The sequence below is a fragment of the Stegostoma tigrinum genome, chromosome 6 (genome assembly GCF_030684315.1).
Source record: "Stegostoma tigrinum isolate sSteTig4 chromosome 6, sSteTig4.hap1, whole genome shotgun sequence".
In the NCBI taxonomy this organism is placed as follows: Eukaryota; Metazoa; Chordata; class Chondrichthyes; order Orectolobiformes; family Stegostomatidae; genus Stegostoma; species Stegostoma tigrinum.
In genome coordinates, this window is record NC_081359.1 from 3531306 (window position 1) to 3548274 (window position 16969).

A 16969-nucleotide genomic window follows, 5' to 3' on the forward strand; every position below is an offset into this window, starting at 1 on the left:
CATTTTAGGTCCGGCATTTTGATTGGGGACCTCAGCATTTGAGGTGCCAAAGTCATTAATGGCATTCTTATGCATGCATGACAGGAGTGCGCTCATCGCTTGTTTGTGACAGCACGGAGCTTGTACTCAGGAATCCTGATCGGGGGAGATAAACAAGGTTAGTTTAAGCAATAAAAGCAGAAAATGCTGGAAATACTCAGCACTTCAGACAGCTTCTCTGGAGAGGAATGGTATTACTGTTTTAAGTTGACTTGAAATATTAACTACTTCATTCCCTGAATTCTGCTTGACCCATTGAGTGTTTATAACACTTACTGTTTTTATTTTTGACTTCCTGTAGTACTTTGCCTTGGCATCAAGCATTTATTTCTGTGTTTAATTCATATTTAAAATGTATTTATTCATTTTCTGATGGTTCAAGTGTTTCTAACAGATTGATGTGCTATTTCTAATGTCTGTGAGAAAAGAGCTCACTTGCTTTCTGCTTTATTGTGCCAGTTTAATTTTCATTTTTGCTCTACACTACTAACTAGCAGCAATGAAAAGGAGAGCTAAATATCCAGGTCTCTTCCTGTAAGTATACCACTCTCTATTGGCAAGTCCTCATGTGTACCTGCTCGTGGTGATGCATGGAAACTTGGGAACCAGGATAAAGCTTCACAGGAGGTTCATCTGTTTTCAGGCCCATTAATGTACATATGTCCTGTCAGTCGTGAATTAAACTACCAACATTGAGTAAGTAGTTCCACTGGCTTCTGGCTAGTTTGCAGAGTCAAATGCAGAGGAACTAGACCTTTGCAAAATAAATTGCAATGGTGCTCAGTGGCTTACATATAATCTTACTGATAACTCCTCTGACCAAGTGGACACACTAAAAATACATCCCTCACACCCCACCCCCGCCACAACCGCCCAAAGAGGATCCCCCTCGTTCTCACACACCACCCCACCAACCTCCGGATACAACACATCATCCTCCGACACTTCCGCCATCTACAAGCCGACCCCACCACCCAAGACATTTTTCCATCCCCACCCTTGTCTGCTTTCCGGAGAGACCACTCTCTCCGTGACTCCCTTGTTCGCTCCACACTGCCCTCCAACCCCACCACACCCGGCACCTTCCCCTGCAACCGCAGGAAGTGCTACACTTGCCCCCACACCTCCTCCCTCACCCCTATCCCAGGCCCCAAGATGACTTTCCATATTAAGCAGAGGTTCACCTGCACATCTGCCAATGTGGTATACTGTATCCACTGCATCCGGTGTGACTTCCTCTACATTGGGGAAACCAAGCGGAGGCTTGGGGACTGCTTTGCAGAACACCTCCGCTCGGTTCGCAATAAACAATTGCACCTCCCAGTCGCAAACCATTTCCACTCCCCCTCCCATTCTTTAAAATCAATGAGTACCAAAAGCTGCACCTATTATGTCTAAGCTGAGTAAAAGAGTATGTATTAATAGCAACCTGATTGTGAGCACCATGAGGCGAGTCTACCAAACTTGCATCATCAGCTCACTTCCCTATGGTGGTGAGGCTAGGGCAATATTTGTGGATATCAAATGGTGTAATTTGGAACAAGACCTGAATGTAGATGATCATGTTCCAACAGTGACGCAGTTGAAAATGATAAATTTGTGGAAACGATCATGACAGCTGAGGGGTGACATTATAAAAATTTATAAAATTGTGAAGGGTATGGATAGGGTCAGTAGCTAAGGTCTTTTTCCTGGGGGATATGAGGCGTCCAAAACTAGAAGACATAGGTTTAAGGTGAGAGGGGAAAGATTTAAAAAGGACCTGGGGGACAACATTTTCACACAGAAGGTGGTGCATGTTTGGAATGAGCTGCCAGAAGAAGTGATGGAGGCTGATACAATTACAATACTTAAAAGGGATCTGGATGGGTACATGAATAGGAAGGGTTTGGCGAGATATGGGCCAAATGCCAGCAAATGGGACTAGGTCAGATTGGGACGTCTGGTTGACGCAGATGATTTGAACCAAAGAGTCTGTTTCCATGCTGTCTGACTTTATGATTCTCTGTGATTACAGCTTATTACATTTGCGTATGTAGGCATACAGGTATCAAATGCAACTTCCTACAAGTTATAATCTGAATAAGAATAAATCTTCCTATGTATTTTCAGATCTTTTCCCATCAGTTTCCTTCACCTCTTCTATTTTAATTGACATGTGACCCTTCCTTCTGATCATTCTGTGATGCCCCTTTGCCCACTCTGCCAAGTGAACACCTTTGGAAACAACAAGTGCTACTTGCCAGCAAAGGGGCTGAGAGGGCAATAAATGAACAATCCGCAACATGAATGTAGTAATACAGGAGAAGTAACAGTGCAACAGATGTAAATTCAGAAGTATATAGTGAAGAATAAGAACTAGCAACTTGCCAGGGCTCCTTTGACAGCATTTTCAAAAGCCAACGGAGTGGTTTAGGGGAGGAGAGTTGAAGGGGTCAATGAGAAGGTACAGAGGTGGAATGAGTGAAGGTGCAAAGAGGTGACCACACTGTGAGTGGAGAGCTGAGTGAGTTTGGGAAGAGGGACCAGAAAGGGGGGTGCAGAGAGCCGAGTAGGGAGGAAAAAGGAACCGGGGGCAGCCGGCAAGGGAATTGTGCTTGGAGATGAGTAGAAGGCGAGAAGAGGAGGATCTTAATGTCAATAAAAATACAGTATTGTGTTATGATTAATAATAGTAATTACAGCAATTAATGCCACAATAGCAATTATTATTATAATTTGTTTATGTATTTTTCTGAGTTTCTTCCTTTTCTCATTAAGTAATCACAGCTTACAGTGGGACTTAAAAACAATTCCGATTTCTGAGATTTCCCTCCTCTTGATGGTTTATTAGCTGAGCAAGCTGTTATTTCAGCTTGCTGTTGTTTCAAACTGCTTCATTTTTAGTTGATTTCCAGTGATCTCAGATGAGCACATTAGAAAAATATTATCTGCAATTGATGCACTTTGAGTGTGGTGTAATTTTGTTTCTCGGTCATTTCAATTGATCACTACTAGATGTCAAGTGGTGACTATGTGCTTTTGAACACATGTTATTGTGAAAGAGTGTGATCAAATAGTGTGGAGTGCCGAATGATGTCAGTTTCTTTGGGTCGGGCATGTCGCTGAAATGCATTATCAAGGATGACGTATAGCTTCAAGCATATTACCCAGATGGCTATGAAAGCTGCCAACCAGCAAGGAGTCCAACAGAAACTGTGTCTGCAGGGGGCTAGATTATCTAATGGGTTTTACAAGGACCCAGAATGCAGAATAGATTGCTCAGATGGTCTGGTAATTCATTTGAGAAATGAAGATTTGGGTTATTGTGTGATAAGAAAAACTCTTTCACATTGGAGTTACATGACAATGATGTAATCACCTGAGATTTTAAAAGGGTAAATGTCACTGATACATGCTGATAAATCCCAACTGACTGCCCTGTGATTATTGATGATTCATATCATACCATTTGGGACCAATTATGTGGAGGAAAGAATAATGAGGAAAAACTGGTAATGTGGAACATCAGCAGCAGTTGTCACACTCAGGTGAATAATAGAGTAAAAGCCGAATAAGAATGACCTGGCCAATATTTATCTGTCAACCGACTTGACATGATGATAGATAATCTGGTCATTATCGTTTCACCTTTTGTGGGAACTTGTTATGTGAAAACAGGCTTGTTCCTGATATTACAGCAGTGACTACATTTCTGCAGAGTTTTATTGTTAGTGATGTTCTGAGATTGTGAAAGATGCTATCCAAATGCAATCTTCTTGATAACTGGTCACAAAAATCCCCCCTTTGCAGCTGTCTTTGCTGTAAGTCAGCTGACTGTCATCACCTGTCACCTTCACTCCCTAATTCTTCCAGCGTTGTTTCCCTCTCAGTTCTTTTGTCTCTTGTGAAAAGATTTAAAGTTGAACTATAATATTGATAGGCCTGCATACTTACACTTCAACTACTTTAAATAACCCTCATTCCTCCAAAATGTTTGTTGTGTTGAATTTTGTTCAGATTCTTTGCATTTCAAGTTTTAAATGGATGCATTAGAAGTGCATGACATGCAAGTCTTTACTGGTATAGAAGCAAAGTTGCTGGAAAATCTCAGCAGGTCTGGCAGCATCTGTGATGAAAAAGAGTTAACGTTTCCGGTCTGGTGACCCTTCCTGATTTACAGCATCCACAGTTCTTTTGGTTTTTGTTAAGTCTTTCCTGGTATTTGGACAAATACTTCACGTGCTTCTTTTTTCATTCTGAAATAGAGCTGGAAATAAAAAAAAACAAAAGCAAAGTAAATGTAATATGGCAAAGAAAATGTGCAACTATATGGCACCAAGATAGAATATCATTGTGTGGCTTGAAGAACTGCTTTGTATTACGTCTAGCTGTGGATTTGAATGTGAAGTTCTGCCTGTTGTTACAAATCCATGATATTATAATATTGTGTTTTGGGACCATGCTTTTAATTTAGGGTAAAATGCTGGAAAAAGGATGCTTATGGGGTCTTTTCTGAATTCTGCTGACAATTGACTGACTTGTGTCCCTTGAGTATTAAAGATTGAAGTTGTTTTACTAGTTTGAGGATGGTGGGTATTTATGATTGTAAACAATTACAATTACCAAATCATCTATGTCGACTGTGGATAGATTGTTTGTCTCTTAAGTCTCAAAAAGGTATTAGGAATCTCCAGGTTTTGTAAATATTTAATAGTAAACTGTACGTATAGTGTTGAGGTAGAATGATGTTGGAGCAGAAAGGATAAGTAATACGTAAACATTAATACCTGGGTGTAAGAGCCATTTGACGCAGATTTCATGGAGATCAGCTTTGAGAGAAGGAGAGTGCAAAGGAAGCCATTGTATGGCCAGGTTACATATTTTTCTGAAAAATACCACTGACCTTCATGGTAATAAAGTGTGAAGCTGGATGAACACAGCAGGCCAAGCAGCATCTCAGGAGCACAAAAGCTGACGTTTCGGGCCTAGACCCTTCATCAGAGAGGGGGATGGGGTGAGGGTTCTGAAATAAATAGGGAGAGAGGGGGAGGTGGACCGAAGATGGAGAGAAAAGAAGATAGGTGGAGAGGAGAGTATAGGTGGGGAGGTGAGGAGGGGATAGGTCAGTCCAGGGAAGACGGACAGGTCAAGGAGGTGGGATGAGGTTAGTAGGTAGGAGATGGAGGTGTGTCCTGGGGTGGGAGGAAGGGATGGGTGAGAGGAAGAACAGGTTAGGGAGGCAGAGACAGGTTGGACTGGTTTTGGGATGCAGTGGGTGGAGGGGAAGAGCTGGGCTGGTTGTGTGGTGCAGTGGGGGGAGGGGACGAACTGGGCTGGTTTTGGGATGCGGTGGGGTAGGGGAGATTTTGAAGCTGGTGAAGTCCACATTGATACCATTGGGCTGCAGGGTTCCCAAGCGGAATATGAGTTGCTGTTCCTGCAACCTTTGGGTGGCATCATTGTGACACTGCAGGAGGCATCACTGACCTTCATGGACCTGTCCAGCCTGAAGGAGTAAAAAAGAGAGTCTTAATGACCTGTACATCCTTTGCCTACGATGATTTGCTTGTACTGCTCATAAACGAAGCTTTTCACTGTATTTTGGTACACGTAACAATAAATGAATCAATCATGTAGAACTGTGGGTGGGATCTTGTACTTAGCTTGTAGAATCCAAGATTGTTAAGATTTTAGCAAAGCTGGAAGATTTCCTTAGCTTTGGTTAAAGAGAAAGATCTCCATGGCAACTCTCAATGTGGAACTTAGTTCAGGGACCTTGGAATAGTTTTGAATTGCTTCTGAGGGAACTAAATGTCCTTTTAAGGGATGGAGTAAATAGTAATTGTAAAAAGAGATTCTCAGTTGTTTCAAAAGTTCAAGGCGGATCTTTTCAGCCATTCAGAGGGTAAGATCTATTAAAAAATGTTTAGACAGTGTTTCTTTCAGTTTGTTTGTTGTAGTAGAAGTTTAAAAGTTGAAACCTTGATGCATGACCCTTTCACTTATTTAATGGAAGTTTTTGCTGTTCATGGGGATCTCAAGAATGTTGCATTCTTGGTACAATGTCAGTAATCCATTGTAATTGGATTTGTAATTGACTGTTGAGGCCATGTGTCTCCTGTCGTCACAAATAAATGTCCGTTTAAATTATTTCTTTAAACTTTGAACCCGCTGTCACATTCATTTAACCAACGTTGACATCCACATTACTGATGCGTTACTTACATATAAAGACATAAGAGATAGATATCTTGAAATATATATGGAGTCAAACTCTTGTCAAACACTTATATAGTCATGTGTAAACTGTTGCACAGTTGGAACAGTTTTGGTGTTGCTTGACAAATGTAAATTCATCTTTATTATGTTTTCATCACAGCCACCATTAGAGTCTGCCTAGAGATCAGTAACTTCTTTTTTGTAAGTGGTCATAATGTGAAATTCAGGAGACTTACAAGGAGGACAGTGTCACAATAATAAATGTTCATGAACAATCCACAATAAACTTCAGGATATGATGTTACAACAAAAACGTAATCTGCAATGCAAGTGTGGCTTATTTCTGACAAGCATAATTAAGGTGTGGTATGTAAAGGTAATGTTCCACATCATACATCAAATAGCAAACACAATGAAGGTAAGTCCCAAGGATTTCTCAGCAATTCCTCAAAGATGTTAATTATACAGTAGATCATCAAATATCACTAACGGTCACAAGGTCTTCTTCACGTTTGCCAATCTGGTCTGAATTTCTGTCTTATACTACCTCAATGACAGCCAGTCAATCTCCTCTTGGACTATGCTGTGCTGGACTCTGAAACTCTTGTACTTATTCAGTTCTTCATTGACACCTAGTTTTACCAAACTAAAATTGTTGTTGGGCTTTTCCATGAACTCTAATCTAGTTCAGTTGCATCAAGCAAATGTTGCTTCTGACCGTTTCACTCATAGCCTCTCAGCTGCACTGAGGTCAGAAATCACACAATACCTGGTTATAGTCCAACAGGTTTATTTGAAGATACAAGCTTTTGTAGTCTTGCTCCTCCTTCAGGTGTCAGTGAGAGAGGTGGCATCAAATGCAGAATTTTTAAGCAAAAGACCAAAGGGTCATAGACTGATGCAAATATGTTGAACAAATCTAAGATGCCTCTTAAATCTTGAATCAGTTAGAAAGGATTAATACACAAATTCTTTCAAGTTACTGCCCCGAGATAACTGAAGGTTTTATCAATTCTCTCAGTACACCAGAGGTGACATCCCAGGTCAGATAATGCAATTTAGGGGTGAGGCCTTGTTTAGAATCTGGCTGTATATTGACCTGGAGTCAGACTGGTTTTATTTCCAAAGTAGAAATTTATAAAATGTCGCATTGATTGTCTACAAATTGTGTGCTTTTTGAACAAAATAGAATGTATCTCAAATTACAAATCTGCAAATGCCAGTTCACCCCATAGATTTTATGGGGGAGGGAGAGCTTGTGTATGTGTATGTGTGTGTGTGTGTGTGTGTGTGTGTGTGTGTGTGTGTGTTTGTATTGACCATCCTTAATTTCCCAGTGAGCATTTAAGAGTCATTCATATTACTGTGGGTCTGGAGTCATGTGTAGGCGAGGACAGCAGTTTCCATGGTCTTCGTTGGATGATTAATTCTACATTATTATTGATTTCAAATTCTACCATGACGGCATTTGTCTCCAGTTCTCCAGAACATTACGTGGGCCTCTGGATTGATAGTCTAGCAAAAATACCACTAGGTCATTGCCTCAAGATGCACTTTATTCATATTCTGTGGTGTGCAGTTGCCTTGCCAGCAGTGCTGCTAGCAGCAGTCCTTACATGGAGTCAGTCTCTGTCTCTCTGCATTTTATATGGAACATAGAACATTGCAGCACAGTACAGGCCCTTCGGCCCTCGATGTTGTGCCGACCTGTCATACCGATCTGAAGCCCATCTAACCTACAATATTCCACATAGGTCCAAATGCTTGTCCAATGATGACTTAAGTGTACTTAAAGTTGGTGAATCTACTACCGTTGTAGGCAAAGCGTTCCATTCCCTTACTACTCTCTGAATAAAGAATCTACCTCTGACATCTGTCCTATATCTTTCACCCCACAATTTAAAGCTATGCCCCCTCATGCTCACCCGTCACCATCCTAGGAAAAAGGCTCTCCCTATCCACTCTATCGAACCCTCTGATTATTTTATATGTTTCAATTAAGTCACCTCTCAACCGTCTTCTCTCTAATGAAAACAGCCTCAAGTCCCTCAGCCTTTCCTCGTAAGACCTTCCCTCCATACCAGGCAACATCCTAGTAAATCTTCTCTGCACCCTTTCCAAAGCTTCCACATCCTTCTTATAATGCGGTGGCCAGACCTGTACACAATACTCCAAGTGCGGCCGCATTTTCTCCTTGTTCTGTAACCATTGAACTCCCTTTTGTATCCCAAACTATCCTGAGTGATCTATTGAAGACCTTACTGTAATTGTGACACAGAATTGAATGTTAGTAACATTTTGAAACCGTTGAATGTAGTACCATGAAGATTACACTGCCACAGAATGCTGGAAATGGATTTCATCACAATATTGAGAGAGTTCAGCACTTCGTACAGTGTTGTGATCTGGAGTGTTATCAGATATTTTACTGGTCAATCATAGATATCTGAAATGAAAATTAACCTCCAACTCATAACAAATGTTTCTGACAATTGTATTTCAGGGGCTGTACAAAACATAATGGCACACTTTTCTGCTAATAAGTTAATAGGCTTCACTTTTCTGTGATTTAGCTTATTTTTCTAAGAAACCTGTTCATCCAAGTTGTTAAACACCTCTGGAACAGGTAGGACTTGAACCAAGGCCTCCTGGCCTAGCGGTAGGTACACTACCAGTGCACCACATGAGGGCTGAAAGCTATGTCTCGACAGGGACAGCCATATTTGGGATAAGCTTCAAAATTCTTTGAACCAAGTTGAATTGTGATGCATCAACTTTAAAACAAATGTAACTTCCTAATAGCTACCAAAATATTTTTGCTTAAATTTCATCCACTTTGTTTCAACATTAAGTTACTGAATCAAACATCAAACACAGCTCATTTAATCCAACATTTTGATTTGTGCTTTGTTCTCACAGATTAGACCACTTGAAATGCCTGAGAACTGCTTCTGGATAAAAGCAAATGAAGAGAAATATGAAAGCTCTGACCTGTTGACTCGAATTAGTTTTATCTTTGGTGCACAAAAACGAGGTACCATGTTGATAATTTATCTATTTGTGTTTCCAGAAACCAATTTTTGTTTTGAATAATTTTCCCGTTGCCTGATTTTAATTTTGGAGGTAGTTTGCAAGTGTTCAGTTATTTCTGAGTTCTGTTTGTTTCTGAGTGTTTAGAAATTAATAAAATTGTCCATAAGATTTGCTGGATATTTTCATAGTGAAGTTAGAGTATAAGGGAGACTAGCTCAGACTGAACTAAAATACTGGTACAGAGATTGCATCCATTCTAATGCCTTCTTAATTATAATGTTGAGCATCCTCTTTTGAGCGCAGATACACAGCAATGAATTCTTGCTTTGGTAAACATTCCAGTCTAAGTTTGCATCTCCTGTTATTTTCATACAGACTTACATTCTGAGGTGTGTTCATAACAAGGTCCCTGATCAGCATTTTTATAGCCTAATTTGAAACTTAGAATTGCTGGATCATGCCCTGGGGAACGACGTGGTTAATGATAGGAAAGAAAAATCGGAGAACTGTGTTCAAGGCATCACAAAGTTTACTTTAGCTGTTGAAAATGGCAAGGAGCAATCTCAAGTAAAGAAAAACATTGAGGGAGATGGTCTCATTTAGGCTATCACGTCATCAGGTAAAGGAGGAAATTAGGCCATTCGGTTCATTGAGTCTGCTCCGCCATTGATCATGGCTGATATGTTTCTCAATCCCATTCTTTTGCCTTTGCCTCATAGCCCATATGTGATCAAGAACCTGTCTATGCCTGTCTTAAATACACTCAATAAATTGGTCTCCACAAGGTGGCAATGAGTTTCACAGATTCCCCACCCTTTGGCTGAAGAAATTCCTCCTCCTCTCAGTTCTTACGGGTCGCTCCCTTCACTCTGAGGCTGTCTCCTCAAGTACTTTTCTGTCCTACTAGTGGAAATGTCGTCTTCATGTCGGCTGTATCCAGGCCTCTCAATACTCTCTTTAGTTTTTTGATCAGATCCCCCTCATCCTTCTAAACTCCATCAAGTACTGACCCAGTATACTCAACTGCCCCTCATGTGACAACAAACCCTTCACCCCAGGTTCATTCTTCTGAACCGTCTTTGGATCCAATCCAATGCCAACACGCCTTTCCTTAAATACGGGGCCTAAAACTGCTCACAATATTGCCAATCTGGTTTCACCAGAGCCTTCTACAGCCTTAGCAGAACATTTCTGCTCTTGTTTCCTCGCTGTCTTGAAATGAATGTGAACATTGCATTTGCTAACTGAACCTGCAAGTTAACCTGAAGAGAATTCTGAATTAGGACTCATGTCCATTTGTGCTTCAAATTTCCAAAGCCTTTCTCCCTTTAGAAATTAGTTTGCACCTCTTCTTACCAAAGTGCATAATCTCATACTTTCTCACATTGTATTCCATCTGCCACTTCTTTGCTTACACTCCTAGCCTGTCCAAGTCCTCCTGCAGTGTAGGATAACAAAGTGTGTAGCTGGATGAACACAGCAGGCCAAGCAGCATCTCAGGAGCACAAAAGCTGACGTTTTGGGCTTAGACCCTTCATCAGAGAGGGGGATGGGGAGAGGGTTCTGAAATAAATAGGTAGAGGGGGGAGGCGGACCAAAGATGGATAGAGGAGAAGATAGGTGGAGAGGAGAGTATAGGTGGGGAGGTGGGGTGGGGATAGGTCAATCCGGGGAGGATGGATAGGTCAAGGAGGCGGGATGAGGCTGGTAGGTGGGAAATGGAGGTGCGGCTTGAGGTGGGAGGAAGGTATAGCTGAGAGGAAGAACAGGTTAGGGAGGCGGGGACGAGCTGGTCTGGTTTTGTGATGCAGTGCGTGGCCTGCTTCCTCAACAATACCTGTCCCTTCAGCTATCTTTGTGACATCTGCAAACTTATCAACTTACCTTTGCCCGTATTGTTAATATAGAACTTAAATAGTTGTGGTCCCAACACTGATCCCTGTGGAACTCCATTAGTCACTGGCTGCCATCCTGAAAAAGACTCCTTAATTCCTCTCATTGACTTCTGCCAGTCAGCCAATCCTCTATCCATGCCAGTGCTTTGTTTGCCCCAACACCATGTGCTTGTATCTTACTTTGCTGCCTTCAGGAAATCCAAATAAATCACATCTGCTGGCTCTCCTTAGTCTAAATTGCTCATTACCTCCTTGAAGAATTCTAACAGATTTGTCAGACACGGCCTGTCCTTGACAAAGCAATGCTGACTGAATCCCATGTACTTCCAAGTACTCCACAGCCTCATCCTAAAAACTGGACTTTAAGATCTTACCAACAGCCAAGGTCAGGCCAACCAGCCTATAGCTTCCTGTCTTCTGTCTGCCTCCCTACTTAAACAGAAGTATTACATTAACCATTTTCCAGGTCTCTGGGATCTTCCTTGACTCCAGTAATTCCTGAAAGCTCGCTACCAGCAATACCTCTATAATCTCCTCAGATATCTCCTTCAGAACTTAGGAGTGTGGTCCATCTGGCCTGGGTGAATTATCCACCTTCAGACTGCAATAACTCCACAATATCCACTATCTCGTCACCAAGTCATCACTTATTTATACATGGAGAGTCCTTGACACTAACCTAGCTTCTTCAGAACCAACTATCAGAATGAGCAAAACCTCTGACACACCTGTTGATATCTGTCAGCCAAGGCTCCCTGATTGTGGCTGTTAATCTCGTCCAGTCAGGGAACTCATATTCTATGATGTCCACCTGGCTGACCTCATTGCAATCACTACACAGACTTTTCAGCCTCCCTCACCCCTTTTCCTTCATGATGGCCACTACACTCACCTCTGCCCTGGCTATTTTGACGTTCTGGTATACTTCTGGTTTCTTTCTCTGTGAAAACTAATATAAAGTCTGTATTCGGTTCCTCCAGCATTTCTTTGTTCCCCATTACTACTCCGTCACCCTCATTTTCCAGTGGCCCAATGTCCACTCTTGCTTCTCTCTTACCTTTTATGTATCTAAAACAAAAGTCTTGTAGCTTCCTTTATATTATGAGCAGGCTTACCTTCATATTTCATCTTCTTCCCATTTATTGCTCTTTTCGTTGTCCTTGGCTTGTTTGTAAAGGCTTCCCGGTCCATGATGTATGATTTTTCTTCTGTTTTTATGCAGTGCCTTACTTCCATTGTCATCTGTGGTTGCCTTACCCTCCCCTTAGCGTGAATCTTCTTCCTTGGGATTAATTTCTGCTGTGCCTCCTGAATTAGCCCCAAAAACCCCTGCCACTGCTGCTCCACTGTCTTCCCTGCTAGGCTCCCCTTCCGATCAACTTTGGCCAGCTCCTCCCTCATAGTTAACCAATCAATTGTAGTAAAATTGCATCTGATTCCAACTTCTCCCTCTCAAACTGCAAGGTGAATTCTGTCATATTATGGTCACTGCTTCTGAGGGGTTCCTTCACCTTAAACTCCCTAATCAGGTCTGCTTCATTATACATCACCAAATCCTGAGCCGCCTGTTCCCTTGTGGGCTTTGCTATAAGCTGCTCCAAAAATCCATCCTGTGGACTTTCCACAGTGTTAAGTATGAATCTGTCTAAGGAAATTGAAATCAAATACTGACACACAGGACTATAGTTGAACAATGTGCTGCATTTATGGAGGAAATGGTTGAGGTACAGCCATAGTTGATTCTCTCGATGGGAAAAATAGGGAACTGGTGCCATTGTTGCTTGGGTGATGTGAAAGAGAGAAGAGAAAGATTGAAGAGGAAAATGGATCATTTGACAGATATTTTCTAGAGAGCTCAGAGACAAAGTGAAGAAAAAGAATCAAAATCAAAGAAAGTGCATGAGAAGACAAGACCAGCTGACATAAAAGGGAATCCGAAAGACTCATGGAGTTTAGGATGGATGCAGAGAGGTTGTTTCCTCTTGTGGGAGATCCGAGGAGCAGAGGGCATAATCCCATAGTAAGGGTTGTACCTTAAGACAGAGATGTGGAGTTCTCTCAGAGGGTAGTGAATCATTGAAATTTTGTGTCGCAGAGAGCCGTTGATGCTGAGGTAGGGAGATCTTTAATCGGTAAAAGAATCAAAGGTTATGGGGAAAGCCAGAAAAGTAAAGTTGAGGATTATCATATTGGTCATGATCTCACTGAATGAGCTGAGTGGCTGACTTCTGCTCCTGTGTCTTATGGCCTTTACAGTCTTTTGTAGCCATATGACTATTCGGAGGTGGGATGGGTCTAATTATCAACTAAGATAGAAGCATGAACATCTGGGGATGCATGTTGAAGCACTAAGTAAGTACTTTGCATCTGTCTTTAGCAGCATTTTTTTTTGCTAAAATCATTATGATAGTATACTGAATGGGCTAAAAAATATTCAAGGAGGTATGATAAAGACTTACTGTGCATAAAATTGATGAATCATCCGGACTTGATGTGATTCATCTGATGATGCTGAAGGAATTGAGTGGAAATTGTGGAAGTACGATGAAAAATTTTCCAATCCTCCATACTTACAGGTCTGTTGCCAGAAGAATTAGAAATGTTGTGCTCCAATTCAAAAATAGTTGCAAAGATAATTCCAGAACGTTAGGCCTGTCAATTTAGCCTTGGCGGTGGAAAAGCTTTGAGAAATTTTAATTTTGACAAATATTAATGTTCACTTGCAGGTGTGTATTAATTGAGGAGAATCAGCATGATTTGTTAAAGGTACCTTGTTTAACTAAATCAGTTGAGATTTTCTGATGAGGTAAAGGGTTAGTGCATTTTTAAACACGGCTAGTCTAGATAAAATATACTAAAGAACAAAGAAAATTACAGCACAGGAACAGACCCTTCGGCCCTCCAAGCCTGCGCTGATCCAGATCCTCTGTCTAAACCTGTTGCCTATTTTCCAAGCATCTGTATCCCTCTGCTCCCTGACTATTCATGTATCTGTCTAGATGCATCATAAATGATGCTAACATGTCCTAATCCTGCAATCTATTGCAAAGGCATCAGGAAGCATTGTTCAAGGAATTGTGGCCACTGGTTAATTTGAAGACTTACAGTGAATGTATGGATCATTGTTGAGGCTTAGCTGCCAAGCAATCTTTACACTTCTTAGTTTCACTCCAAATCCACAGATCCAAGTTAATAACTTCCACAAAATTAATTATGTGATTAAAGAGTTTAGAAAGGCTGCTGTTATACCTTCAGGATTAGTTTCCCCTGTGTTGCCGCAGAAATGAATGTGGTCATAAAATAATTGATATAATTCGAAAGGAATGTCTGAACAAAGAAACCTGGGCGTATTTGTACGCAGGTTTTTGAGGGCTACAAGGCAATTTGAGAGAGAGCATTAAACCAATGAGATCCTGGGACTTAAAAATTAAGTCACGAATGCAATAGCAAGAAAGTTACAACAGTTTTTACAAAACACTTTCTGGTCTCGGGTAGAGAGTGTTGTGTACAATTCAGAGCACCCACTTCAGGAAGGATGAAAAAACTTGTGACAAGATTTGCAGCAATGAATATGACTTAGATATTTTGGAAAATATAGATTGTCCTTCTTTATACAGGAGTGGGTGTATAGAAGATTGGATACAGTTGCTCAAAATACTGAGTGGTCTCTTCATTGGTAAACTGTTCTCATTAGTAGAAGGGTTGACAAACAGAAAACACAGTTTTAAACTAAATCTTTTTTATGTCTTGACCAGTTAAGATGTGGAATGCATTTCCTGAGCACGTGGCATGGCTCCTAAAAGAGAATTGGGCAAGTATCTTAAGAAAAAGTTGCAGAGCTTCAGAAGGAGGTTGGGGAAATGGGATTACCCATGTTGCTCTTCCAGAAGGTTGGCATTGGCACAATGAATTGAATGGCTGTCTGTTGTGCAGCAGCCACTCTTTGATTCTGTGTGGATTTGAGTTATTGCTCTCAGGTTCTGGTATATGTTTAAAAAAAAAGTCACTTTAGATTCTACTCATGATTTGCAAAGGTCAGAGGCGATTTTGAACGTTAATGCCTTTAGGAATGTTTATTAATATTTCTCATAATGTTGATTGGTTGCCTGCAGGTACTGGGCTTTTAGAAGTACTTCGTTCTGTCACATTTATTAGGTCAATGCCAATCAAAGGATTGGAAAAGAAGTCAAATTCCATTGCATAAATGTTCATGTTTTCAGTCAAGTACTAAGTAAATTAATGAGTATTAAGATTTTTATAATGTCAAATTAAATGGAAGAACAAAACATATCCTATTTATTCAGCAGTGCACTTGAAAATTATTTATGCCTTGTGCAGTAATTTCTCACCAAAGCATTATCTAACATCAGAAATAACAGTATGCACTTGCTCTGTATAATAAATATATGAAATATCATGGGATTCATTTTGGTCTGTTGGTATAAAACGTGTTGGAATTTCACAGTCACCGCCTGGAGACGATGACAGTGACTCATTCAGCTTTCCAGGTTTCCAGTTTTTTGCACACCAAAGTAAACATTTTTTTCAAAGGCATCTGACTAATTAGGAAGAGAAAGCCTGACAGTCACACTGATTTGTAAAGATCTGCGTCTGCTTAGTTTGAAGGATGTTTTCATCAGATGCTATTTGTTTATGAATCATGAGAAACCCCAACAATGAGTTTTCTTGCCAATGACCAAAATCTAATTTGGTGAGCAATTGTGATTTGGATCTTCACTGATAACATACTTTTGATTTTGAAAGAAATCAAATTGTAGAAAGGCAAACTTCAGCAGATATGTAACAGGGTATACAAACATCACCTTGAGCCCTAGTTGTGTGTAGATACAAAACAAAATAGTTAAATACCAAGTCTACCATGTGTTCCTGTCTTTAGCCAAGCTTGGTGTGATAATGTTTATGATATGATTGGAGTCTGAGCATGGGAAGCTAGAGCTCTTGAGAATTTGAACTGCTTTGATGGTGCTAGTGTATAATTAAGTTATTGTCATTTCTACTTAGTATTTATAATTATTATAAATACCTTCTAATAGCAAGGCAAAGATTGGTTTATATCTGCCTCTGTAGACTTTTTCATGTTTAGTTTTCAAAACAAAGAATTTCCTGGGCCAGGAAAAGGGAGGGACGTTAGCAAGAGGAGATTTGCGTTCATCTCACAGGTTCACCCTCACTGAGGAATGAACAATGTCCGTGTGCTGTGTTGACTGGCATGACCAAGGGGTGATGACATGAAGATTTATTGGGGGAGCATTTTGAGAATCATGATCATAATTCTGTAAGCTTTAAGGTAGTTATGGGAAAGGATAAGACGAGTCCTTGGCTGAAAGGGTTAAATTAGGGGAAGGCAAATTACAACAACATCAGACAGGAAATGGCAAATTTGGATTGTGGACAAAAACAGAAATTGTCGGAAATTACCTCAGCAGGTCTCGGCAGTATTTGTGGAGAGAAATCAGTGTTAACGTTTTGGGTTCGGTGACCCTTCCTCAGTTTTTGTTTCTGATTTATAGCAGTTCCATTTGTTTTGTTTTGGATTGAGGGCAGCTGTTTGCAGGTAAATCCATGTCTGACATGTGGGAGTCTTTTAAAAGCCAGTTGACCAGAGGACCCTCATATTCCTGTAAGAATGAAAGATACTGTGGCAGGAGTCGAACCGAGGACCCCAGAACATTAGCTGAGTTTCTGGATTAATAGTCTACTGACAATACCACAAGCCGACTGCCTCCTCAGTATTACTGATGTTGCTGTTGTCATCTAGGCCTGCACAAGCACTGTCCATC

General features: G+C 40.8%; 1 protein-coding gene across 1 annotated transcript in view; it reads left to right on the plus strand.

Annotated features, from left to right (window-relative positions):
* Positions 1 to 16969, plus strand: part of LOC125453325 (protein diaphanous homolog 3-like) — a 507084-nt gene that overhangs the window by 168314 nt on the left and 321801 nt on the right. The window contains exon 17 of the mRNA XM_059646411.1: positions 9160 to 9274. Within this exon, the coding sequence (XP_059502394.1) occupies positions 9160 to 9274 (115 nt within the window). The remainder of the gene's footprint in view (positions 1 to 9159; positions 9275 to 16969) is intronic.